Source organism: Lepisma saccharinum, chromosome 16 (assembly GCF_977018435.1).
Source record: "Lepisma saccharinum chromosome 16, izLepSacc3.1, whole genome shotgun sequence".
In the NCBI taxonomy this organism is placed as follows: domain Eukaryota; kingdom Metazoa; phylum Arthropoda; class Insecta; order Zygentoma; family Lepismatidae; genus Lepisma; species Lepisma saccharinum.
The window spans coordinates 10881655-10907561 of record NC_139244.1 but is presented as its reverse complement, the minus strand read 5'-3'; the positions used below and the strand labels follow the sequence as shown (position 1 = coordinate 10907561).

Sequence of the window (25907 nt, the reverse complement as noted above, 5' to 3'; positions counted from 1 at the left end):
ACGTTCCTGTGGCACAATTCAAAGTAAACTTTACAAGAGAAGCAAAATAATATATTAGATCCTCTTAAGCAAAATTATTTGGGGGGCTCTGCCCCTACATCGTTAACATTAAGGGGCTCGAGCTCCCCCCCCCAAGCCCCATGGAGTCGGCGCTTATGTTCCTCGACCTTTAACAACCGTGGTTTTAACCAACAACATGTTGTCCTTATTGCTCTTACAGTTAGATAACAAATAATACGAAAGCTAAATTAATTGTGCATTAGTTGTAATAATGTTGAAATTGTAATCATATAGGACACCTATATTTCAGACCAAGGAACAAAGACCTATTATTTTTCAGACCTCTAAAAAAAATATTGATTATAGACCCCGTGTATATTGTATGCCCCAATCCCCGCACCCACCTAGGGTCAGTCCTGTCTGATGTTGAAGCAACTTTTGTTTTGAAAACTTCCTAGTTCCCCGATATGCCGCTAGGTGTCATGGTGCCGAGATGGAACAGCAAAACCATATTATTGCCAAACTCCAGCCCCCTCTTAAAAGGTTGAAAAAGGAAAAAAGTAAGACATTTTTGATTTAGAGATAAAATATGACTTATGGACAAAAAAAAATATTTGGTGGTGGTTTGAGAAGAGGAAAGCATGCCGTATACAATGACTAAGATTATGAAATGTCAAAGATAAGTACATGAAACAAAGGCTTTGCGAATTGTGTCATAATTTTCAATTAGTCATAAAATATTGGGTTTTTTAAGCCACCTTATTTACCTTCAGTGATATTCACGGAAAGGAAATGTATTGCTGAAAGATTGACTTCCCTTTACAGACTTGCCCTGATAAAGATTATAAAGAGGATTGAAGATATAAAATCTCAAATTAACATACATAGACTGACTATGTTTGCAAACAATATGCCGGAAATAACAAGGTTCAAATTATATCTATATTCGCTGCTGAGTTATGCTCACAAACAAGAAAGTATCATGGGAAAATAGAGTAAATACAACAAAAAAGAAGGTGGTGGTCTCTTCCTGGAGATAACGTATCGTAGAAGTGATTCAAGCACTTCGTACAGTTTTGTAATTCTCCTCTAGTGATTTTTCCGCAAGTTTACTCGGAAGATATCAGCCTAAATCAACACAAGGTTCTTTCTGTGCCCCGCCTACTGTGCTTCGAACAATATTTATACTCTTGCGTCTGAAGTTCAGGGGTGTCACAATTTGAACTTGGAGTGCTAAACGAACGACATGAAGATTATAGTGTTGGCCGCGGGGCTGTTGTGCGCTGTTCAAGTGATGGGGCATGGCCGTTTGATGGACCCACCTAGCAGATCTTCGCTGTGGAGGCTTGGGTACAAAGCTGCGATCAATTATAACGACAACCAGCTATTCTGTGGCGGATTTGAGGTAAGGGAAACTTTACACTTAGAGAACATGTATTTTCCCGCCAGGAGGGGAATCTGGGGGTAGAGAGGATTGTCCCCCACCGATAATCTAGACCTAGAAATCATGGTTGTTAAAGGTCCATGAATTTTAAATAAATTCAATTCCGGTCCAGCAATCGTAAATGGGTTCTGGACCGTAAAGAACCTTTTTTATGTTTAAAGTATTTCAATTCGGTCCAGGAACCTTCCTTCCGGCGAATTTAAATACGGTCCAGTAACCTTTTATCCGGAACAATTTCAATAGGAACCCTTTCTCCTGATGAATTTAAATGCGGTCCAAGTTCCGTATGAACTGAAACAATACGCAACTTGGACCGAATTTAAATTGTGCGAGAAAAAAGGTTCAGGTCTTGTTACAGAACCCAATAGTAGAACACCTTAGAATTCATGGGTTTTTGGACCTTTCAGAACCGTGCTAAAAATCCCCGCACTAAATATTTCCGAGGGGAAGAGTTTTTATTGTAACAACTGAGGTAAATAATTAGTTTTGACTTCAAATATGCTTTAGTGTCTACTAACAAAGGAGGTTATCTAAGTGTCCCCCTCCGATTTCCATGAAACTTGGCAGGTGTATAGAGGGGCCCAAAGAAATACATGTTTTTTTGTTTCGGCTAAACAAAACAGTTTTGGGGGTCAACCCCCCCACCCTCAAATGTCAATATGAGGAGAAATTCCAAGTGGGGATCTGACCCCGAAACCACGTTAGGGTTGCCCCCTAAAACAGTTTTTAGCCGAAACAAAAAAAACACGTATTTCTTCCTTTGGGCCCCTCTATACACCTGCCAAGTTTCATGGAAATCGAAGGGGTACACTTAGATAACCTCCCTTGTAAGTATAATATCGACAACATACACAAAGAACGAAGGATAATGTTTCTCTCTCTGTATGTTGCATGGTATCTCTCTCTCTCTCTCTCTCTCTCTCTCTCTCTCTCTCTCCTTTCAAGACACCATTAAAAATGAATGCAAGACAAATATAATTAATAAATCTAATTGATTTATATTAATAGAAAGCAAAAGCTAAACAAAAAGTTACATGCAATAACACAATCAACTATTTTGTGCCAGCCTCCGTGGCGGAGTGGTTATCACATCGCGCTACGATGCCATGGGTCCCGGGTTCGAATCCCGGCCTGGGCATGGGTGTTTGTGAGTGTCCATTCATCAATTTCATCATATCATCATTCATCTCCATCTACGCAATTAGCCAAAAGTGGCAGAAAAGCGAAGTAAAATAAACCAAATCAACAATCAACTTTTTTGTAACTTATAGACATTCTTAAGCAGTGGAAAAAGGAATTAGTAGGCTGATACAGGCCTATATAAAAATAACAAATTAATTCCTTCATCTACTTCATCCGTTTTCCTGCAAGACGATTATTGTCCTAGGATTTTAAGTAACTCAGTGGTTAAATCAGTTTCATGATATTATTGTAGATATCAGTATATTAATTGCAAATTTTGTAATGATTTTTATTAATTTTATGGCAGATAAAAATCAATATGTCATTGCTGGACAGAAAACAAACAACAATTTTATAGTACAAAATTATTTAGTCAGTTTTGGTACATCTAAGAATTGTAATAAGAGTTGGCAACACTTCATAGAAAGTAAAATTTTTAAAAATTGTGTACATTAATATTTTAAAAATTTAACACAAATTAACGTCAATTTTCAGGTCCAATGGGCAGTAAACAACGGAAAATGTGGAATTTGTGGAGACTCGTGGAGTCAGGCCCCTCCAAGAGACAACGAGCTAGGTGGGAAATATGGACTGGGAATCATTACCAGGAAATATAAAAGTGGAAGCGTTATAACGGCTACGGTGGACATCACGGCAAACCACAAAGGTTATTTTGAGTTCAGAGTGTGTCCCCTGGACAAATCTGGTCGCGACGCTACACAGGAGTGCCTGGACAAGTATCAGTTGCGACTGGCCGACACCGGAGCCTACAGATACTATTTGAGCCCGAATAGGATAGGTAACATCGATATCCCCCTTGTGTTGCCGAAAGGACTAACATGCTGCCATTGCGTCTTTCAATGGCACTGGAATGCTGGTAAGTTCAGACGAATGGGTGAGATTTCACACTGGGTGAGTGTTTTAAGTCCACTTTATACACAGTAAGGCAAATCGGGACTGGTTTAAAGTGGGATCCGCACCGCTATGTGCCTCCACAGCTAATCAAACCCGTGATCCCTTGATTACAACGAGACAACGTTACCTACCACTAACGCAATCGGGGAGGCCCAGATTTCACACCAAAGCGACTAGCGACACTTCACCACAACCTACTAGCACTTGAGTAAACACTTCACGAGCGCACTGCTTCATTCACTGCGCATGCGTGACAGAGGCGACACGACTCACTCTATAGAAAACACGTTGAAGCTCCATTTACTGTGCAAACACGATACACTCCACTGGTTATATGGCCGGTTCTCCCAAGCTTCGTTAATTTTTTAAAGAGCGTTATCGCTACATTTCTCCAACCTTCGTTAAAGCTAACAGAGTTTTAACGCCGTCGTTAAATCTAAAAGCACCCCTTGGCTTCATTAAAATGCTTAACAGAGCGGTTTTCTGTGCCGGAATTGCATGTGTAAGTTGTTGTATTGATATCCAAAACCGATTTGAACAGATAATTTACACACCATAGTACATAGTAGTAGTGTAGTGTAGCATTTATAAGCATCTGTATTTAGTATACACAAACAATAAAGCATTGTACACACAGAAGCAAAAATGTGTCAACTGACACAAGTCTGTTAATAACTAGGGGCATTCCAAGTCAAAGTGACTCTGAATATAAATTTTTAAAATTAAATGGAATGCTAACTTTATTTCATCTTGTGAATGAAGAATCTAAAATTGTCATTTGCATAAAAATTCACGTATTATACAAGTAAGTTAGAATGTAGGAGGTATTTTAAATATTTTTAGTTCATTTTAATTTCTTCATTTACTTCTGTTTTCTATTGTGCCCAACGCGTGACACCAAAAAATATTGAATTTCTCCTTTAACTGTTACATTTCTCCCTCAACTCCACTAGAATATTCAAACCTTATCTCTTTATGTTAAACAATTTATTTTTTCATCATTTGACAAATCGGACAATCCACAGAAATTAAAATAAATTTCTTATTAAGTGAACAGGCAGTGTTTCGTCTGTCCCACCCATGCCACAAAATTGTTCAATTATAGCTATAAATCTGGGAAAGTAGTTTAAGGGTAGTTATGTTCAACAAACAGTGTTAAGTTACATATTTCATTGCCCAGAAGATGTAAGAAAAATGTTGCTTAACTTAACTATCAGTAGAATAGTTACTTTCATATCAAAATGTAGTCCGCCTGTCCTACCCGTGACAATGGAATGCTCCTCAATACATTCAAGTGTATAAATTGCTAATGATGTACTTTTGCTGCATTAAAAACTGCACAAAAATGCATGCAAGAGTACTTTTATCAGCTGTTGTTCCATGCGATGCACTAAAAATTTAGATCAGGCACGATCATTTCAAATAAACCAAAATTAGACGTTTAACTGTGCCAACTGATGCATCAACCTTGAATTGATGTATTTTTAGTTCTGTGTGCATTGTGATAGTAACTTTATTAGCTGATGGAATGGATAAACGTCAGGTTTTGATATTGTTTCTGCATCTCACACACTGCTTTTAGGGTCAAATTTAGTTTAGCTAAAAAAAACACAAATTTGCTGCTTAGGGTACAGAACTAATAGAAAATAATAATAATAGATACTTTATTGTTTCAGGAAACAACTGGGGCCCCTGTGGGAATGGTACATCAGCTACAGGATGCGGACCTCAAGAAACTTTTCGTGGCTGTGCTGATATCAGAATAAACCAGGTGCTCTGAAGGGGAATACGTAACAATTCCTATGTGTTACAGAAGACTCTCTAATTTATTGACTGTTATGCTATTTTTATATGTCATATATAATTCAGTTTTAATAATCATAAACATAGGGCATTCCACGAAGGGTGACCCTACTTCACGTAAATAACAAAATGAATTAATGTGAAAAGTATTAGTGTTTTCATTTGCATTAAGGTTAAATGTTTGTGAATCCATACAATTTGTGTATTTCTCCAGAAAAAATATTAGCTTCTGTAGCATATATGTTTCACAGGCAAATAAAATCAAATTTGGCTACATTTTTAAAGTGCCATTTTAAAATTTGTTAGCAGATACCAAAAAACTCTGCATGATTCTATGGCATCAGTTCGTTATGAATATTTGAATCCAATCTCACCTCAAGAACCTTATATATTTGTGTGTGAAATGTCACACACTTAACGCTGGAATGCCCCACATATTACTTTACTATGAAGTATCATCTTTGAACTTTCAAAGAAAATTTTGATTGAAATTACTTAATTTTAATGTACGTCCATGTCGTCAAATTGCATATTTCATAACTCAATTCATAAAAATTATTGAAGTTTGCCTTTTATAATAAGTGATGCAAAATAAACCCAATTTGAAACACTTTATGGAACTGCAAATGAAATAAGAAACATGCATGTAAGGAACTGAACATATAATACATACTGCTAACAGAGAGTTGAGAAATAAAAGACGTATAAAATAAACTAAGGTAATGGAAACATTGTGACAGGAATTAACAATTATCACATGAAATTGGTTGCCTAAGTCAAACCCTATTTTCATGGGGGAAAAAAAGCAAGGAATTGCCGAAATGTGGCCATCTAATGGCAGTTATGATAAATTTAAGATCATATAAGCATATGTGAGTGCGCGTGTGAGAAAGAGAGTGTGTGTATGTGTGTGCAGGTATGTAATGATGACAAATAAAGGATATGTTTCAAAAACTGTTTTAATCAATTTCAAAGAACCACAGGTATATACATATACAGTGGCTGCGTGTACACGTGGGTGCGCAAAAACTGAAAGCAGAATAACTGTTCTCGCATTTATTATGCCATACAAAATACACGGTGAAGGTGTCAGACACTCCCCCAGAAACTTAACGCAAGTCAAAGGTGTAATGAGATTATTCAAGAACATTTTTTGTACAAGTTTCACCTTGTTATAACTACCATTAAAAAACTTAGCTTTTCTGCTTTTACTGTGAATAAAGACACTGGTATAATTGTCTTGCAATGAGTGAGACCTGGAAATTTTAGCTGTCTTCGTTATTTTCCTAAGTGTATTTATGTGTCATTGGTGTCAACCTTCGTGGTATAATGATATGGGGGATTTCAGTCTCTGGGGGGATCGAATCCTAGGTATAAGATAGAAAAATGTATTTCATTGTATTTCTTCACCAATTTATTTCATTAGTTTACTTTGAAATTCACACAAATAAGAGCCCAAATGTATAAACAAAAATGTATCGTTAATATTTGGTAACGTTTTTACCACTTTCTATTTTATCTTATTACGTTACTCGCGACGATGGGGATAAATGATGAAACTAGGGCTTTGCCGTCGTAGCACAATACGCAAACCACTCCCCCAAAAGAGGGGGACATGCGTACACTGAAAATTGTAGGTACCTTTTGCAGCAAGTTTCCTGCAGCAACCCTTGTTCCTTCTCATCAGCTTCGTGTCTTATCTACCCTTCCATCTGGCATTTCTTAACACACTTTAAGAATCCCGACACTGGCCGAGGTCAGTCACTCCCGAAAACACTACACGCACATCAATATAGAAAACGGAACGCCCTGCCTACTGTCAGTTAGTGTTCACCTATTTCTTGCTACCTCAAATAGGAAGGGAAGCACTGAAGGGCAATCTGAAATAAAGAGAAAACCGTTAAAAACTGAAACACTACTAACAACAACAGCAATTTATAATGAACATTTTCAGAAGTCTGGAAAAATTTTTGTTACTTAATCTGAAATGCAAAATAATCACAATATAAATATTATTATATTTAATTTACATATTTAGTATTATTACATAAGAGCAATAAGCAGAATATGTTGAAGGTTAAAACTGAGAATTATGGATAGTTAATTACAACACTCCGCGGGTTCAATATGAAACTATTATTATCAAAATGGCAATGTTTAACCATAACCACTAACATAATTCTGTTTTGATTTCTTTTCATTGAATTTTGACGCTGTAGTTAATTTTCATTGTTTCATATAAAATCAAATAACATTTTCACGTCATGATTTCCCTCTAAATTAAACAAACTAATTTTTATTGAAATATTTTAACACGATTTTCTGAACATGATATTAGTGGTTTGTATATTTTGTAAGTATGCCAAAACAATTTAAAAGCCAGAAAGAAACAGATAAGCTGCTTTATTGGAAGCATCAGTGACCAGTAAAATCGTACTAAACGGCACACAAACCATTATTTTTATCTTGCGCGAGATCTGATACGCTGGGCTTCCATTGCCCCTCCATAGGGCCGGGTCGAGAAAATGGGGTGTTTATTTATGAGTGCCTCTTCATCCACTTAATCTAATAATAATAATTCATCCTCATTGTCACGATTAGTCAAAAGTGATAGAAACTCAACGTACAATAAGGAAAATGCAATACACTACGCGTCGCGATAATCCCACCTCTTTACAACCCCTATATTTCAGGCAATGCGACAGTATTTAAGCTCGATTGATGAGCAATGCAATGCATCACAGAATTATGGGGTGGTATCGAGCACAAGTTGTGAATTATTGCGTCATTCTCGGTCTTGTCTCGATTACAAACACCCGTCTCGTTCTAGAAGTGTATAGTACTGTATATAAACCATACAACATCTCGCCGCACAAAATTTCACAGCGCAGAGATTTCATAAAAGCAAACAATGTCTTTTATGAAAGATTTTCTGTTTGGCGCCTCGTGACGAAGCTATATGATACCTAGAAAAAAAAACATCTTCCACAGCCTTACAACAGCCAGTAATGGACTAATTTTGTACTTAATATGAACGAAATCTTATGCATCGTCTATAAACAACAAGTCAAATGTAAAAGAACAATTAATGAGGTTAGTGATTAACCCCTTCCCTTCACACACTACGTACTTGTAGTAATCTTCATAAAAAATAATCTGTACTTGGAATCCTTGAAAATCAGAAGAAAATTTGTCACGAAAACACTAATCGAAATTGTCAGTGCAAGTTCCGCACACGTTAAAGGTGATTCGACAGATGTTAACACCAAAGTGTATCTGCCTAAATTAGTTTACAGTCAGAGTTACTTTGTTTTACTTTCCTGTTGCTTGCCTACAATATCTTTCCATCGCTGTGAAAATGAAATCTGGATGTGTACGTATGTAAAGTACAGGACATTTTTGTTGAAGGTCATTGTGCTTATAAATCGTACTTTCTTAAAAAAGAAAAAGGATCGAAATAATATACTGTGCATACATATAGCCACAGCTTTATTTCTACCTCAAGACACAAATTGTAATCTTGTAGAATATGATGCATAAATGCTATCATCAAATTGCTATGTTAGTACTCTTTATTACATGTGAAGACAAGAAATTAAACACAATGTCAAAGAAGCTATTAATAACCTTTACCTCTGCATGAGCATGTAAGAGAAATATCGATGGCCAATTTACTTCGTAATATGTATACATTCTACTGTAAAGTAAAGCTCTTAACTCTTAGCTGCTACTCTCTTCAAGTATCAAGTTCCAGTTTGAAGTCACGAAACGAAAACACAAAGCCATATGTCATGAATCACTCCAAACAGCAATGGCGAAGGTGGGAAGTTTTGTTTAGAAGGTTGTCGTAAGAAAATTCCTTCATTCATTTCGTTAACATTTAACATGCTAAATCATGAGAAACATTTGCTGTAGTAATACGACGGTGTACTTACGTTATTACTGATATTGTCCCTTTTTTGGAGCAGCATTTTATGCACATATTACGAACATAGTTTTCTTCTGCTGTAGACAAGTTAGCCCTTGCACAAACCCATGGCGCTGTGCTTGTATCACTACGCGAGCTTCACTTTACGAGTTCTAAATGTTGCAAACTCTAGTACATTTTCAACATTAAACGTGCCTTTACTGAAACAAGAGACAGCTGTTAAGCTTATTTAACGCATGCACTAGGAAAACTCTTGCATCGTACTGTATTCTCGGATAGGACGAAAAAAGAACAGTGCAGATAATGGACTTAAAAATGACACGATATGTCAGCAATCTCACGTTGTACGAGTAAACCCCGAGATGTTAAGTTTGCACTGCAGTAACGTTTCACACGTCGAGACCCGAAAATACGAGCAGCATAGGCGCCGACTCCATGGGGTTTGGGGGGGAGGGCTCGAGCCCCCCAAATGTTAATGATGTGGGGGCAGAGCCTCCCAAATAATTTTGCTTAAGAGGATCTAATGTATTACTTTTCTTCTCTTGTAAAGTTTACTCTGTATTGTGCCACATGAACTTAACTTTAAATACACATTTAAAATGTTCTAGACCATCAAATTTGGGGGGGCTGAGACCGCTAAACCATCAACTTTGGGGGGGCTATGAACGGAGACAGAAAAACATATGACTTATTACTATATACTAAGTAAATAATTATGAGTATTGTTAACATTTTTACTACAAAGAGTTTCAAAATAACGAGGTGATATGACAATTATACCAGTATGTTGTTTAGTGAATTCTGAACAATTTGAGGTCGAAAACACGACTTTCAGGCAATATTGATATGTACGATATTTAGTTATTCTCGAAATTTCTTCCTCTAGTCCAAAGAATAAGGGGAAAATAATTCTAAAGTCTTTGAGTTTATTCAACACTGGCTTGCAGTAAAGTACGCAAGGATAGCTTATGAAAAGTCTGTATTGCGAAAGCGGGAACGGCTATGATCAAAGGCATTATTGCTAAAGCAGGGCGTGCTATGTGTTTATTTATTTTTGCAAGATTAAATTTAAAAAGTAAAATATTGTAGCAAGAACAAAAACGTAAAACTATTTGCCTGCGATTTGTGTTAGCATTTATGTAAATAATTAAATAAAACTGTTAAATATTGTAAATATTCGCTTTTTTATGAGTACGTCAACACTAAGGTTCTTTGCACCCGTCACATGTCCTTTCTTTACAAGTCTGTTGCGGACATTAAAACACACCCATGCCCTCGCCGGGACTCGAACCCGAGACCTCCGGATCAAAGCGAGTTGAGCCGACCACACAACACGCTCGGCTACCGAGGGCGGCATAAAACTGTTACGTTGGCCTCTTAATGTAAATACGTAGCCTACTTTTAAATAAAATTGTTAATTGTTATCTAAAAAAACAAATGAGCAGACACACGTTTTTCATGTTACATTTCATTTGCATGACAAATATAATAGCTGCTTAAGAACTGCTATACGAAGACGTAATTTTTATTTCTAAAAAAGGGAGGGAGGGAGTCATTCATTCATTTATTTCAGTGATCAGAGCATAGTTCGTTGCGAAGGCAGGTTTTATTCCGACACAACTATTTACTTGCAACATATCAGTTATTTAATTTGTAACGTATGGATAACATAACGCATGCAATAACAGCTACGAACTCGATTGGTTTCGAACATTGAGCAAGCGAACTTGAAACCTTAGATTCGCCAGCTGACAAGTCGGATACTCAAAAGCAACAAGGAAACCTAGGACTCACGAACTCGAAGCGGCGAACTCAAAGCCACTTTTTTGTTTCATCCTAGTGTTGCTAACCGTCCTATCTTAACCCAACATAATGTGATAATAGTATGCCTTTGATATATTCTTAACATGGGAGGTTTTTAAATGGATTCAAAAGATTCGCCGATGATATGCCAGTATTAAATTATAATTACCAAATACAATAGTATGTCGTCGCCTTGTAATCAAGGGGTCCCGGGTTCGATACCCGGTGGAGGCACATAGTGGTTCGGATCCCACTTTAAACTGTAGGCCCAGTCCCGATTAGCCTTACTATGCATAAAGCGGACTTAAAACACCAAATCATTCAATCAATAGTATGCCTTACATGGACGTACTCTAAACCTTTAATTTTTATAGAGAGATTTTAAAAATTGTCGATGATATGTCAGTATGGAATTATACCAAATTTATTTACCTTGATTTATTGTTAGCACTATGGAAGAGCTCAGACTCGAGAAAGAACCACTAACCTCACAAGATGCCAATAATGGAATTGTGACGTCAGAATTTAGACATATTATGTTTACACCACATAGTCTAGCTTATACCCTGTGGTTGTGGGATAGATGCACACTCTTCAACCTAACGTACCTCCTCCTCCAAAGACACAGGACCTATACTACGTAGATATTCAAGCGAAAAATATAAGCTCTACCAGGATTCGAACCTTGTTCTCTGGCACACGATTCCATTGCTCTTCAATTTTTTAATATTTTTCTTTTTCCTTTTTCCTTTGTGTTTTTAATTTTATTTTTTCTTCTTTTATTATTTTTTTACTTACTTATTTTTAATTATCCTCCTCCGTACCCTGCTGTCTAAGGCGCTGTGCTTTGGGCTCCGACTGCGAGACGGCATGGGTTCGAGTCCGCCAGGGTTCAGTCTCTGAGTTCTCGGCCTGTGTATAGGACCGGTGGCAACCCACCATCGTGAGGAGATTGGGGAGCTACGAGTGAGTAGCGTAACCCGGTCACGGATATCTCCTGTAACGGTTGGGGTTCGACGTGCTGGCCACACGTCACCCCCATTACTGGTTGAAGAACTCCACACCTCTAGATAGTATTGTTGAAGGGAGACTGGCAGTCGGGAGATAGGCCAAGGCCCTTCGAGGGCTGTCGCTAAGGTTTTACTTATTATTTTATTTTATTTTTAATTTATTTTCCTTTATTATTATTATTATTATTATTATTATTTAATCAACTGAGCTACAGATCCAGTCCTGCTTTTACCTGATTCTTCACTTCCACTGTTTCGCCTCTGTGGAAAAACAATTATGGCATACAAAACAGATATCTAGCTAATTATTTATAGATAATTGTAAAGATAATTAACTAGTGAAAATTATGAACCCGTGTTGCGAGGTTGCACATAATTTAGGATAAAATCCTTTTCATTTGGGCTCGTAGCATTGAAACGAGGCGTCAAAAGAATAAAGATTATTGAGTAAAGTTGTTTGTCTCGCCTATATATTTCGAGACTCGAGACAGAAACGAGAACGAGATGGATGTTTATAAATCGAGACGAGATTTGAACAGTTCTAAGTCCTCTCCAGACACCATACCTAATGTAATATCATCAAAGAAATTCCTAATATATTGTAAAAATATTTTATTTCATTATGCTAGGATACAATATTATTTTTTTATATCCTAGAAAAAGTAGGAAATACAATGCAATACACGTGAAGAAACTGGGGGTGGGAATGGAAATTATGGTGCATATTATAGAAAAATAGGGTTGTTTATCTGGTGTAAAGACTGACATACGAGTATTTATGTGAATTACATAGGCACTGCTTGTTGTTTGCTTTTGAAAAGAGAAGATTTCCATAAGTGCAAATGTCTTATTGTACAAGAAAACATACTTGAGTAGATGCCACTCAGTCCTGAAATTTTAAAATGATTGTCTGTTTATCATTTCAAGTTAAATTATATGAGTTCAATCTTTAATTCTCTGGAAACACTATTAATACTGTAAAATATATCACTTGTATTATTTAATCTTATTTCCCGTCACTTTGACTGTCTCAATTAGGCTATGTAGACACTGTTGTTGGATATTTTGGTGCTAAACTCGTCCCTGAAACTACAGATGACTTCAGTTTTTCGATATTTTCACAGGTACTTTCATGCAAACAATGGTATCGTTGGAATCGTCGAACAATTCCCATTCTACTTTTAGAGACATCTGAAAGAAATATGAAAATTACTTCAATTGATAATAAAATGTAATAAATTTATGTAAAAAAGATATAATCTACGTAATATATCGACCAATCGATTATTAATATTCACCTGTATAGTGGGATTCATAAGTACTACAAAGCAAATTGTCAATCACCATGTTTGTTCTCTTCGTTTTATGCAATGGGAGCTTCAAGAATTAAAACAACTTCTAAACAATTCCTTCATAGCTTCTGCACCGGCATACGTAAAAATTCATTCCTTAAAAACATGTAGATTGAAGAGAAAATTGTTGAAAAAATTTGCCGAGAAATGCTTGTGCATCGCATTGTATACAACGACATATCGATAATTATATTGAATTCAATTGAAATGCATTTACTTAAGTGTTCTTAACAGATTTATACCTGTATACAACACCGTGTGTTTAACATATATGCATAAAACTATTTTACAGAGTAAGGTTAGAATACATAAAAGATGGTTGTAATAATATACATTAAATATATAAATCAGAAATTAGAAATAAAGAAGATATATTAAAGTTAAAACACAATTGTTCTTAAAATAGCCTACATTATTGTCGAATGTTGTTTCCATAGATTGGGACATTTACCTGTACTAACGATACTAATTTGTCCATCCAAGCGTTGGATTTCAAGACTATAGCTGCAATTACATTATGATGTCTTCTGGTGGTCTCTTTTTTCAGATTTGTTTTACTATCTATTACACCTGCTGAGATATTTTCTATAAACTGATGACAGAATATATATATACGAGGGATGATCGGAAAAGAGGTTACAAAGCATATAACTTTTGTTTTATTCACTGTAACTTAACGAAAATTTATGTGTAAATTAATAACATGTTTGTCTTGTTGCGAGTTTGAGGACTTCGGATTCTGACCATGTATACCCGAGAAGCGGACATTTAAAATGGTGACTCGTCTAGAAAATTTGTCAAGAGTACAAGTGAGGGCAGTGGTGCGGTTCCTATGGGCCAAAAACACTACACCTGCTGACATTCATAGGCAGATTGTGGAGGTGTATGGGGAGGGGACAATTTCAAGGCAACATGTAGCGAAGTGGTGTCGTGACTTCAAAGAAGGACGGACCAGTATTGTTAATGACAACCCTGGACACAGCGGTAGGCCCAGTACCTCAACCACTGACGTGAACTGTGCTCTTGTGGATGAGTGTATTCGTGAGGACAAAAGAAGAACATTACGCTCAATATCAGCTGAGCTGGGACTACCATTTGGTTGGCTGGCCACCATTATCTGACATGTGATGATGTCAAAAGAGCTGCCTCACGGTGGCTACGAGAACTTGACGCGGATTTCTGTGCAACCGGTATGGAAAACCTCATCTACCGTTGTGACAAGTGCTTGAACAAAAAAGGTGATTACATCGAGGACTAGTGTTGAGTGCCCTCCATCATCAGGTGTGTTGATCTTCCAGCTATGTCTAACACATACGCCATAATAGGCTTTGTAACCTTTTTTTCCGATCATCCCTCGTATATATATGATAGGATTAAATTAATTTTAGTGAAGTATACATTGTCTATGTGCAGCATACTATAAGCCAATATGTAGGTGTAGACATAGTCTAAAGCACATCACTGTCTACAGTTAAGAAAATGTTGTCTCGTACCTTACATTGACTGTATGAAGGCCTTAACATACCATAAGCGTAAGAGTGTTTATTTTATTGTTACGTCCGTTATGCTGCAATCTACAGTCACCAGCAAAAAAAAAAATGGGACACCTACATTCTGAAATACTCACTTCCTTGCAAGGCGTTATGTGTGTTGCCTAACCCTACGGCGATGGTAGAAGTTGCCATTGAAAATTTGCTATTAGAATATCATGGCTTGATATTGTTAACCGATCTGGTACTAATGGATAGCCGACCTCCGTGGTATAGTGATTAATACAGTACGCTACCACGTCTCATGTTCGAATCCTGGCATGAGTGATCTTTGTCAGTGTCGTTTCATCAATTTTATCATATCATCACTCATCCTCACCGTCACAACTAGTCAAAAGTGACAGAAAAGCGACGAGAAATGACCTTAAATCTATCAATCGATCTGGTACAGTGGGATGCACAAGTAGAGGAAGTGTACCAAATGTTGGCCCTCATTTTGTTCTTGGCGCATATCAAGGAAACCTTGAAGCCAAAAAATCGTTCCTATGGTGGGCCTCCTTATATTTAGTACAATTAAAAGCAGTAAAAGCTTAAATTATAGTGATATGAGCTTAAATACGATACATGATAGGCTGTTGATTGATTGAGTTGGTGTTTTAAGTCCACTTTATGCACAGTAAGGCTAATTGGGACTGGACTTACAGTTTAATGTGGTATCCGAACCACAATGTGCCTCCACCGGGTATCGAACCCGGGACCCCTTTATTACAAGGCGGAGACGCCACCACTGCGCCATCGGGAGGCCACGTGAATCTATATGGCCATATTATCTTGATTCTTGGTTTCTCCCCTGTTCTCGTCATATCTATTCTCTTGGAACCTGTACCAGAATTCCATGATTAGAATGTAGACGAAAGCGCATTCTGTTCTTCTTGCACAACAACACAAGAGGCCCACTTTAGAACCACTAGAGGTTATTTTTCATGATAAATATTTCTCAAGTATTCACATCCAGTACTTACCAATAGCATACAAGTGATAGCTTCTATACTCCGATTAAGTATATAGAAGAGTTGACGCATTTGCCTCTCAAATGACCAAAGTAGCTACAGCAATTGAAAGTGAGAGTAATAAAACTTTGTACTTGGCCAAAATCACTCACGAGCTGATTGGAGAACAACACACGCAGTAATCAACATGGGCGCAAGCACTGCATGCCACAATAACGTAAGTTACCAGCTTCATGTACTTCTGCCAGGCTACAGCGCCATCCAGAACAGAAATGCAGGGAAGGGGGTCCGCTTCAAGGACGGGGCCCGCATTTTGTACACTTCCTCTAATACCAAAGCCATCACCATGTTTATTCCCTTTGTTTTGGCCAATGAGATCTTCAGGAATTGAAACAAAATACCAAAAAAGATGCTGACAACTTCTGGACTAGCATGCGTAAAAATACAATCATTGAAACCCCCAAGGATGTAAGAGAAAATTAATGAAAAATAGTCATGGACAATCTGCTGAGTAATACTTGTGCATCCCACTGTACTAGATGCACTTGTGTGACATGTATGCCAGATACAGAGTATCCAAAAATAGTGTTTACACTCTTTGAGCATTAATAATGGAAGCACTAAAACAGTAAATGTGAACTATTTTGCGTGTCACATACCTTAAAGTTACAGATGTCCATTGGCAGCAATACTTTGTCTGCAATGCTATAGAACAGATCGACAAATCAACAAACAGCAGATATGGTTTCCACAGGAAGGGAAGCACAGGTAGTGCCAATCGCATGTTTCATGTCATCCAGTGACCATGACTTTGTGGGGTACACATAGTTCTTCAGTTTCCCAGAGGTAGAAATGTAACGGTGTTAAACTGTGGTTATTTGACACTTCTTACATTGCTCAAAGGAAAACTTGCTCACCTCTGCCACTATTGGTACACTAATACCTACCGCCTGGTGGGCTGTGATGGAACTAAAAACAACACAATACCTACACACGCTCACATACACACTCAATGTAGATATTGCAGCTTCAAATACAAAAGGTCCAGTCAAGTTATCTTTAATAGTTTCTCTGTTATTAACATTCAAATAGTGTAAACACTACTTTGGGACACCCTGTGTGAAGTTAAATTTTCTAATCACGACAATACGAATTACATTACCTGTGGATATTTCTTGTCAACCGGAAGATTAGTGCCGTACGTATATTCCACACCAGCCTTGAGCGGACATTCACCATTAATAAGATTCTTGCATCCATCCTTGTCTTGTCCTGGGAACGGAATCGGTATGCTTCCTATAAGTCCTCGCACATCTGCCACTAGCTGATCCACATCGGTTTCTGAAGATATATTCCGAAGTTGCAGATAAGTACTATTCAAAAGGTATTTAGCTGAATTATGTATACAGGATGCGGCAGAAATATTGAGTAGATTTAAATTTACAAGATCTATATTACACTTGAGAATAGCAATGAAAACACTTACATGACTGGAAAGTACATACAACAGCATTTGATGTGATGCCTATGTCTTGAAACTAATGTCAGTCAGGTGGGCGCTATTCTCCCTGAAACAAAATTCTGCATGTCGACCTACAGCAGCCATAGCCTTGTGCAGCATCTCCAGAGAAATTTGCTGTATTGCAGCGCGAATAGTCTCTTTCAAGTCATTCAACGTGCCAGGTTGGGTCATGTAGACATTTCGCTTCAACAACCCGCACAAAAATAAATCACAGACAGTTAAGTCCCGCGAACGTGAATCGTTATTCTTAAAGTAACATTCCACTGCGAATGCACGATGCTCACTCGACCAACGCCTCTTGGCTACTGAAGGCTTATGCACTGCTGCACACAACGACACATGAACTTGCGCGCCATCTGTCGGGAGATTCTGATGGCGCGATTTGTAAAACGTCTCCATATTTCTGCCGCACTCTGTATATACAGGCGTTGACAAAACTAATATATTTTTTTTCAAATACGCGCTAAGGTAGCAAAGCTACACATTTTAAAATGCGACCTTAAAACTTTAATTTATTAATTGGATTGGATTAAAAGTAATTAGTTCTTGCGCTGGTGTGGCCTTCCGAAAGAAGGCTCATCCCGTAACAGCAAGAATAACTACGCAATACATTCTAATAATATGGCCGATTCAACCCATATCATTATAGATTTTAAAATTAGCTAGTAACAGTGCAAAAATTTATAATCGTATATTTGTTATTCTGATTCAACATCGTATTTTTTTCTAAAAAAAAAAGGTAATGGGAATTGCCATAAGCGAACTTGAAATATTTTTAAAAAAATAGTTTTTTGAGAACTAATTTTGAAAATTCAGGCTCCATTTGACACGTCACTGGCCTTAGTGGGAATGGGCACCCGTGACTCTAATCCCAAATGTATTTATTAAATAAATAATAGAAATACATACCTGGTGTGAACTTGAATTGCATGGATACATCTGTCCCTAGCACAAGTTTGCATGGATGTTTTTCGCAATTTGAAATGTGGATATCCCTGGGCAAAGTTTTGTTTTCAGCTGAAATAGAATGTAATGAATAAATTAATAACATTTACACCAATGGTGATTTTATCTTTATAGTTCACGTATTTCTTGAGGTCTTGAAAACGAGGAAGTCTGTGGTTCTCATTCTTGTGTTAATTAAGAAATTATACCCAAGCTTGCTGTGCGTTTACGAACAAGATGTAAAAGCGTGCGCATGCGCAAACGTGCAACATGGTGTGTTGGAAAATCAACGTGTCCACAGCTCACGAGCACAATCTTAAAGAAGCATAAATATGGTTCGTCAAAAATCATGTTCAAATCTATTATATGAGATTGTAATAGTGTGAAAACCAAAATTTACAATAAAATTTGTGCATTTCGCATGCACGTAGCTTAACATTGCAATAAATCAATAAAATATTTTTGTATTTTTACTTTTATTAGCCATTTAGTGATTTAGTATTTGGTGATACTTAAAATTGTGAAATTTGGTTTTCTAAGCAGAGTTGTTAAAGTTCCAGGACTTATAAATAAATTCAATTCCGGTCCACGGGAGAAAATCAGCAAGCGTAAATTGGTTCTGAACCCTAAAGAACGTTTTTATCTGAAAAGTATTTCAATTCGGTCCAGGAACCTTTTCTTTCCGGATCAATTTAAATTCGGTCCAGGAACCTTTTCTCAATGAAACAATAAAAAAGGACCGGAAAAAGGTTCCGGTCCTACGACGGAACCCAATAGAATTTATGGGTTTCTGAACCTTTAACAACCCTGTTTTTAAGATGAAATTCTCTGGCCTAACACAAGTTCTTGATATTAGAGTGCCATTATAACGAACACTAATGGTTTGGCGTCTTCCACAAGCTTGCTAAGCTGCCCAGTAGCTTTTTAATTAAGTTAAATTTGCAAGGGGGCAGTATGATTATACTTAAATTACAAAAAGGGATAAAAATATGAAAGAAACTTACCACATTTCATCACTGGAGTGGACAGAGCACCAGTAATGACACCAAATAATATAATAAATATCATCTTGAATTTCCTTGAAAATAGCATCTTCATGGAAAAATACAAATTAGAAATTAATATGATTTCCCACCAAGTTTCCAAGAATAACAGCTTTCACATGCAATACGTAAATTAATTATTGTAATTAAATTACTGTAGATCAAGTGGCCGATTACAGTATGAGCACTGTGACAACATTACCACGACGCCATCGGGAAGGCAGTCCTGGTGGGTTTCATACCCCTCCGCTTGGCCTAGTATTCCTGATAAATAGAACGTCAAAGGCAGAAAAGATGGCCAATGAGGGCTGACTACTAAAAAATAGTATTCGTCACCCCCTCCGCCCCCCCTTTCGAAAATCCTGGGCACGCCACTGCGGAGAGGCCTCAATTTAATTTGAATCTGTAGTGGAATCTTCATGTAAATTTGATGGGAGGAGGTGCAAGATTGATATAAACCATCATGTGTGTGTGTAGGCCTATATAATTCTCTATGAGGGACCTCACCGATGGCACGTTGTCGCCTTGTAATCAAGGGGTCCCGGGTTCGATACCCGGTGGAGGCACATAGTGGTTCGGATCCCACTTGTAGGTCTAGTTTCAATTAACCTTACTGTACATAAAGTGGACTTAAAACACCAAATCAGTCAATCAATCAATCAATTCTCTATGTAGGGGAACAAAATGCCCTTGACTTCCCTCGTTCCTAAAGTCAGTCTCTATGATTTGAATATTAGTCATTTTAAGTTGTTTTACAAGACGAAGGAAAAAACATAATACCTTGCAACCATGATATGTAGAAACGTGTTCGAACAACTTCAAGTCCTCACATAGAAAGTTACAATAATAGGTACAATGTTATTTTTTACCATTCCTTGAATCTGAAATTACCTTCTTGCTTCTACCTTATTCCTTCTTACAGTAACGTTTGGAATTTGTTTCGTGCACTTCTGAAACTCTTACAATCAGCAGTTTATGTCCAGAGCTTCACTTACGCTCTGGCCTGCATTGTTCGAGAAACTTACATCATCAACAAATTTCACCCATTCTTAAGTTTCACATGCGTCGGCCAATTCTTGTTGGTGGAAAATGATACCAAAATAACAATTAGCTGAAGTTAAACTTGAATATACGGTGTGAGCCTGCAACTTTGTACAAGAGTAATAGTTTAGAAATGAATACTAAATTGCACATAGGTCTGAAAGGTACCGCACAAAACGTAAAGGGTGAGTCGAGAGGTGGTATTTTGAATATCTTGGTGCACCTATAAGGCGATGCCCGAGCGAAATGGTGGGGGAGGAGTATACCTGGAAAGTTCAAAATTGGATTGGTTAACCGTTTTCGAATGAGCCCCCCCAAAAACGGTTGAACTTCATAACAGCCTATTACTGTATTTTCAAAATTATAACAATAAAAGTCTGTCATAAACATTACGAGTCGAGTGGAAGTATTTTGAAAATTCGTGGCGCCGCCGTAGGAGAGCGGTCCTCCAGAATTTTAAGAAAGGGGGGGGGGGAGGGGTTGAGTGAGAACTTCTTGAACAGTACTGTTAAATTCAACCAGATTTAGGAGAAAACGTGCTTTTCAATGGATACCATATTTGAATGAACCCTCCAAAACTAATTTTCAGCTTTCTTTCCATTCCGAAATTCGTGACGCACTATTATTCTAGATCCTAAAAAAAAGATATTGCACAAAATGTAAGATATTATCTATTTTCTAGTCCTAGTACTTTTCAGTATATGTTTTCACAATAGTGTAAAAAGTGTCGAAACTTCCTTCTGCTTCAAAATTACAATAGACTGTGAAGAATGAAAAATTGTTCTATTGGTGCTGCAAGGGTGTCTATTGAGACACCAAAATGTCAGCTTCTCTTCTACGTAGTGCAGCCTGTACCGCATTTCACAGACAAGCGAGGCTCTGGCGTCTAGGCCCACAACCAGTATAAACCTCTGTGTGCAAGGGCGCATTCAGGATTTTTTCTCAGGGGGCAGGATCACTTTTAATCTATTATTATTATTGTTATTAATATTATTATTATTGATATTACTATTGCTATTATTGTTCCTATTATTTTTGTTATTATTATTATTACTACTACTACTACTAATGTTTTTTTTTAAAGATATTACATACATTTCTAATTTCCATATACAATTTGCATAACTGTATACTGACAAAAGGCTGTTTTTTATAGTTAGATAATCATTGTAAAATAGCCTTTACGCTTAAATGTAACCCTATTTCAAATAATAATAATAATAATAATAATAATAATTGCTATAATATTTTTTGTTATAAAATATCGCCACAATTTCACAATTCGAATTACATTAACTCTTTCTAGACATTTCAGGGGGGCAAGTGTGCCCCTGGCCCTTCCCTGCGGGCGGCCTTGTCTGTGAGACTTGTCTTGTGTCTTGTCCATGCGTGTGTTTGTGATTGTTCCTTCACGTCACTATTCATCACGATTAGCCAAAAGTGGCAGAAAAGTGAAGTAAAATATATCAAATCAATCATTCTATTACATGTACAGTGGGATCAACGAGAATTACCGTTCAAATTGTCCATGACTATTTTCATGATTTTTTTTTCTCTTACATCCTATGTGCTTTAAAGCGATGGATCTTTATGTATGCTGGTGCAGAAGTTGTCAACAGCTTGTTTTGAGTTTCCTTTTAATTCTTGGAGCTCTTATTGGGTCGAATAAAGTGCACGAACATGGTGATGGACAATTTGCACGGTAATATTCATGGATCCCACTGTACGGATAGGCCAATCGGATCTGAGAGAACAGTGTGTAAGATATTGGAGTAGTTAACTCTATCGCATTGTTAGTAAGAGGTCCAGGGGCCGATTTCCGGTAAAGTTCAGTGTTTCACACCCCATTATAAAATATTTTCAAGTTTCCATTAATCTGTGTGTGCAAGCAGAACACTTAAAATAATATTTCCCAAACTTTTGTAAGGTATTTGTAATACATTAACAAATATTCTTTCACATCTTAAGGCTGGTTTACATTGGTCGAGTGAGCGGGAGAGTTACTGGGACGAGTTACTGGTCTGTCTGCTAGACTCGACCCTTCTATGGCGAGTAAGCCGTGCGACAGGTTAGGTTTGCAGCAACTTTTCGCACATACAAACGTACGCGCAGAATATAGTTCCGCTGCAATACTGCTGATTTTCTCACTGTCTGTGATATGAACAGCTCGGCGGTTGAGGCAAGACTGGCACTGAAGATTATGAGCACCGTTCTCGCGCGGATTAATACATACAACCTGCTGCAAACGTAACCTGTCGCGGGGCTTAGCTGTTTACACACTTTCTACTCGATTCCAGCAAAGTGGGATAGTAGCTGTAGCTGGTGCTCTTTTGACAGAATGAACCCATGGATGTCGTTGGGGATTTTAAAAAGACGTTCTGAAACTGTTTACACACTTTTTTCACGAGAAATTAATAAAATAATACACGAGGAGATGTCGGGAAAGAAAACTTTTTTCTTGATTTGTTTTACTTTCAATTGTTCTTGGTTGTACGTAGAACGTAAATTCTTTATTTTTAATTTTACTTCAAATAAATCAAGTTCATCCACACACTTATTGCCTCATACGCAGTGATGTGCCGTAGACTATAAGTTTACGTCTACATGCGTTGTCTACACGTAATCTACGGGGTAGATTACATTGGGTTGTAGTTTACATAAACTACGTAGACAATCTAAAGTGCATTTTCAAGGGTTTCATGAAAGGAAAGTGACATTTTCAACTATATTGGTTTCTAACGAAATGAAAAGAATCCTATTTACAACAAAATTTCTCTTCTCTTCAATCATCAACTATGAAAGAAGATAATTAGTATGCAAAACAGACAACAGATGGCAGTCGTAAGTCAAGAGTGGTCTTTTTCCCATAAAACACTAGAATATTTCATATATTAGGTTTGTCCTAGGTGAGAAATTGTTCGAATTTGGAAGAAAGAGTATGAAAAGTTCTCCTCACACATCAGCAACTGATACGCAGTATAATTTTCTTTTAATTCCACGGCACCCTTTGCTAAGTTATCACCTTTCGTCATGTTGTTTACATAGATTACGTAATCTACGTGTATAAAATAGTCTACGTGTAGAATGTAGACTATGGTTGTTTACGCGTAGACGCACATCACTGTTCATACGCCCGTAGTTTGTTCCTATAAACGACACAAATTCCATTGACACTCCACTCGCACACAACACAGACACTGCCGTCAGAAAGCGTTTACATTGATCGAGTGGTCTGTTTAGTTTACGCGCGAGTGAAAAAATCGATGTGAGAGGAAGCAACTCGGTCTATTCGCTGTCCTCCGTGGACAGCCACTCGACTGTCCTGACTACTGGAGCGAGTACTGGCTCCAGTGCTCTCCGCAGTTGTTTACACGAGGAGAGTAGCTCGCTTGACCATACTCGCTCCAGCTACTCTCCCGTCTACTCGACCAATGTAAACCAGGCTTTAGAATCAGTGGCGCAATTGGGTTCCAAAACTGGAGGGGGGGCAAGGTGCCGATGGGGGGCAAGAACAGTTTACTTACCCTTGGTAGATAAGGTTTAGCATAGTGCGGGGGTAAAAGTGGGAGAAGGTGCGAGGGCAACTACACCCCACGCCCCCCTTAATCGTCGCCATTCCTTAAAATATACGTATTGATGTGTATGTTATACGAGGGTTGCTGGAAAAGTTTCTGCAAACTACCACCAACAGTGGGGCTAGTGTTCCGCTATTATAAAAATTGGAAGAATAAATTATCTTTGATTGTTTGTTTAAGCCTATTCGTTGTTTTTTCACAGCAGTTTGAAGAAGTAGTTTCGTGTGGGAAATGGAAATTTCTCATTAACACTTTCGGACAATGATTTTTTTATGATTTCAAATGTAGTTTAACACCGAAACAATGCATCAAGCGACTTCATTTGACTTTTGGGGATGAAGCACCATCCAATAGGACTGTGTACAATTGGTTTTCCAAATTCCAGCGTGGTCGCACATTTCTCAGTGATGAATTTCGTGAAGGTCGTCCATCCACGTCTGTTGTTGCCAGTAATGTTGATGCTGTGCGTGAAATGATTGAGAGAGATCGGCATGTGACATACAGTGAGATTCGGGCATCCTTGAACATTGACATGAAAGCAAGACATACGATTTTGCATGGTCATCTAAACGTACGGAAACTTTCACGCCATTCGATCCCACACAACTTGACCGAAGCTCAAAAATAGGCTCGTAAAAATTGGTGTAAGAAAATGCTAAAAAAATTCAACCGAGGCAAGTCAAATTTAGTGTACTACATTGTTACAGGGGACAAAACTTGGATCTATTCATATGAACCCGAAACTAAACAGTAGTCCACTTTTTGGGTGTTTCAAACTGAGCCGAAACCAACAAAAGTTGTTCGTTCGAGGAGTGCTGCCAAGCAAATGATTGCTTGTTTCTTCGGTTATACCGGACATGTGGCAATAATACCTTTAGAAGATCGAAGGACTGTAAATGCTGAGTAGTATACAACAATTTGTTTGCCAGAGGTCATCAATGAATTGCGTAAAACAAACCCAAATCGTCGCATTATTCTTCACCACGACAACGTCAGTTCCCACTCAGCACACCAGACTGTTGATTTTTTGTCCAGTAAAAATGTCGAATTAATGACTCATTGTCCGTACTCACCAGGTTTATCACCTAACGACTTCTTTTTGTTCCCACACATGAAAAACAAGATGCGTGGTTTGTGTCGCCTGAAGCAGCTGTTGACGCATTCCGAATAGCGGTTTCTGAGGCATCAGCTTCAGAATGGAAAAAAATCTTTCAAAATTGATTTGAGCGTATGCAAAAGTGTATCGATCTTAAGGGTGAATACTTTGAAAAACAATAAAGTCATTCCCAGAATTTCACATGTCTTTTTTCATATTGATTGCAGAAACTTTTCCAGCAGCCCTCGTATTTCAGGATTATAAGTGAGTGTCACAGCATTGAAACAACGTCTGTGCTTGGAAAATTACTTGTAACAAAAAAATGCGAGACAACTTGATGGATACAGAATCAAAAAGTTATTTGCTTTAACAACGTTTCTATCAACTACGTATATCCCACTTACCTGCAACTTTGCCTTCAATCACATAACTACAAAGTTTCCTGTAAGTACCACATAATAGCCTTTTCCTAGATATAAGATATTTTACGTAACCACTTGCGAATAGTAATTACCCATTAGGATTTTGGACGAAAATGAAACTCACCTGGCTACACTGGCCTTCACAACGATACAGAATAGTAGTTATCAGAACGTTGTGTGAACTGAATGTCACATAACCGGAAGCATAAAATTGATGCTCTTTTTATGATGTGTCACGCAATATTTTTTTTTGTCTGACAAACTGAAATGCGAGGATTGAGTTATGAAGATGAGGCAACCCTTGGTTTGACACGTTGTTCATGTGT

The 25907-nt window shown here is 37.6% G+C and overlaps 3 protein-coding genes across 3 annotated transcripts in view; 1 reads left to right on the top strand and 2 right to left on the bottom strand.

Annotated features, from left to right (window-relative positions):
- LOC145999898 (uncharacterized) overlaps window positions 1-9382 on the bottom strand; it is a 201173-nt gene extending 191791 nt beyond the window's left edge. Inside the window, exons 1-2 of the mRNA XM_083137172.1 lie at window positions 9280-9382; window positions 6986-7224 (exon numbers count right to left, since the gene is read on the bottom strand). The gene's annotated coding sequence lies outside the window, so the exon portion shown is untranslated. The remainder of the gene's footprint in view (window positions 1-6985; window positions 7225-9279) is intronic.
- LOC145999894 (uncharacterized) lies at window positions 1220-6278 on the top strand. The gene is made up of 3 exons (XM_083137167.1): window positions 1220-1405; window positions 3122-3503; window positions 5218-6278. The coding sequence occupies exons 1-3, from the start codon at window positions 1247-1249 to the stop codon at window positions 5319-5321; spliced, it is 645 nt and encodes a 214-aa protein (XP_082993293.1). The 5' UTR covers window positions 1220-1246; the 3' UTR covers window positions 5322-6278.
- A 3336-nt stretch (window positions 9383-12718) lies between the features above and the next one.
- On the bottom strand, window positions 12719-25753 carry LOC145999893 (NPC intracellular cholesterol transporter 2-like). Its single transcript, XM_083137166.1, has 5 exons — window positions 25706-25753; window positions 19409-19496; window positions 18369-18476; window positions 17100-17278; window positions 12719-13276 (listed from the first exon to the last, which is right to left on the bottom strand). Exons 2-5 carry the CDS (start codon window positions 19494-19496, stop codon window positions 13187-13189), a joined length of 465 nt encoding a protein of 154 aa, XP_082993292.1. The 5' UTR covers window positions 25706-25753; the 3' UTR covers window positions 12719-13186.
- Between the last annotated feature and the right edge of the window lie 154 nt (window positions 25754-25907).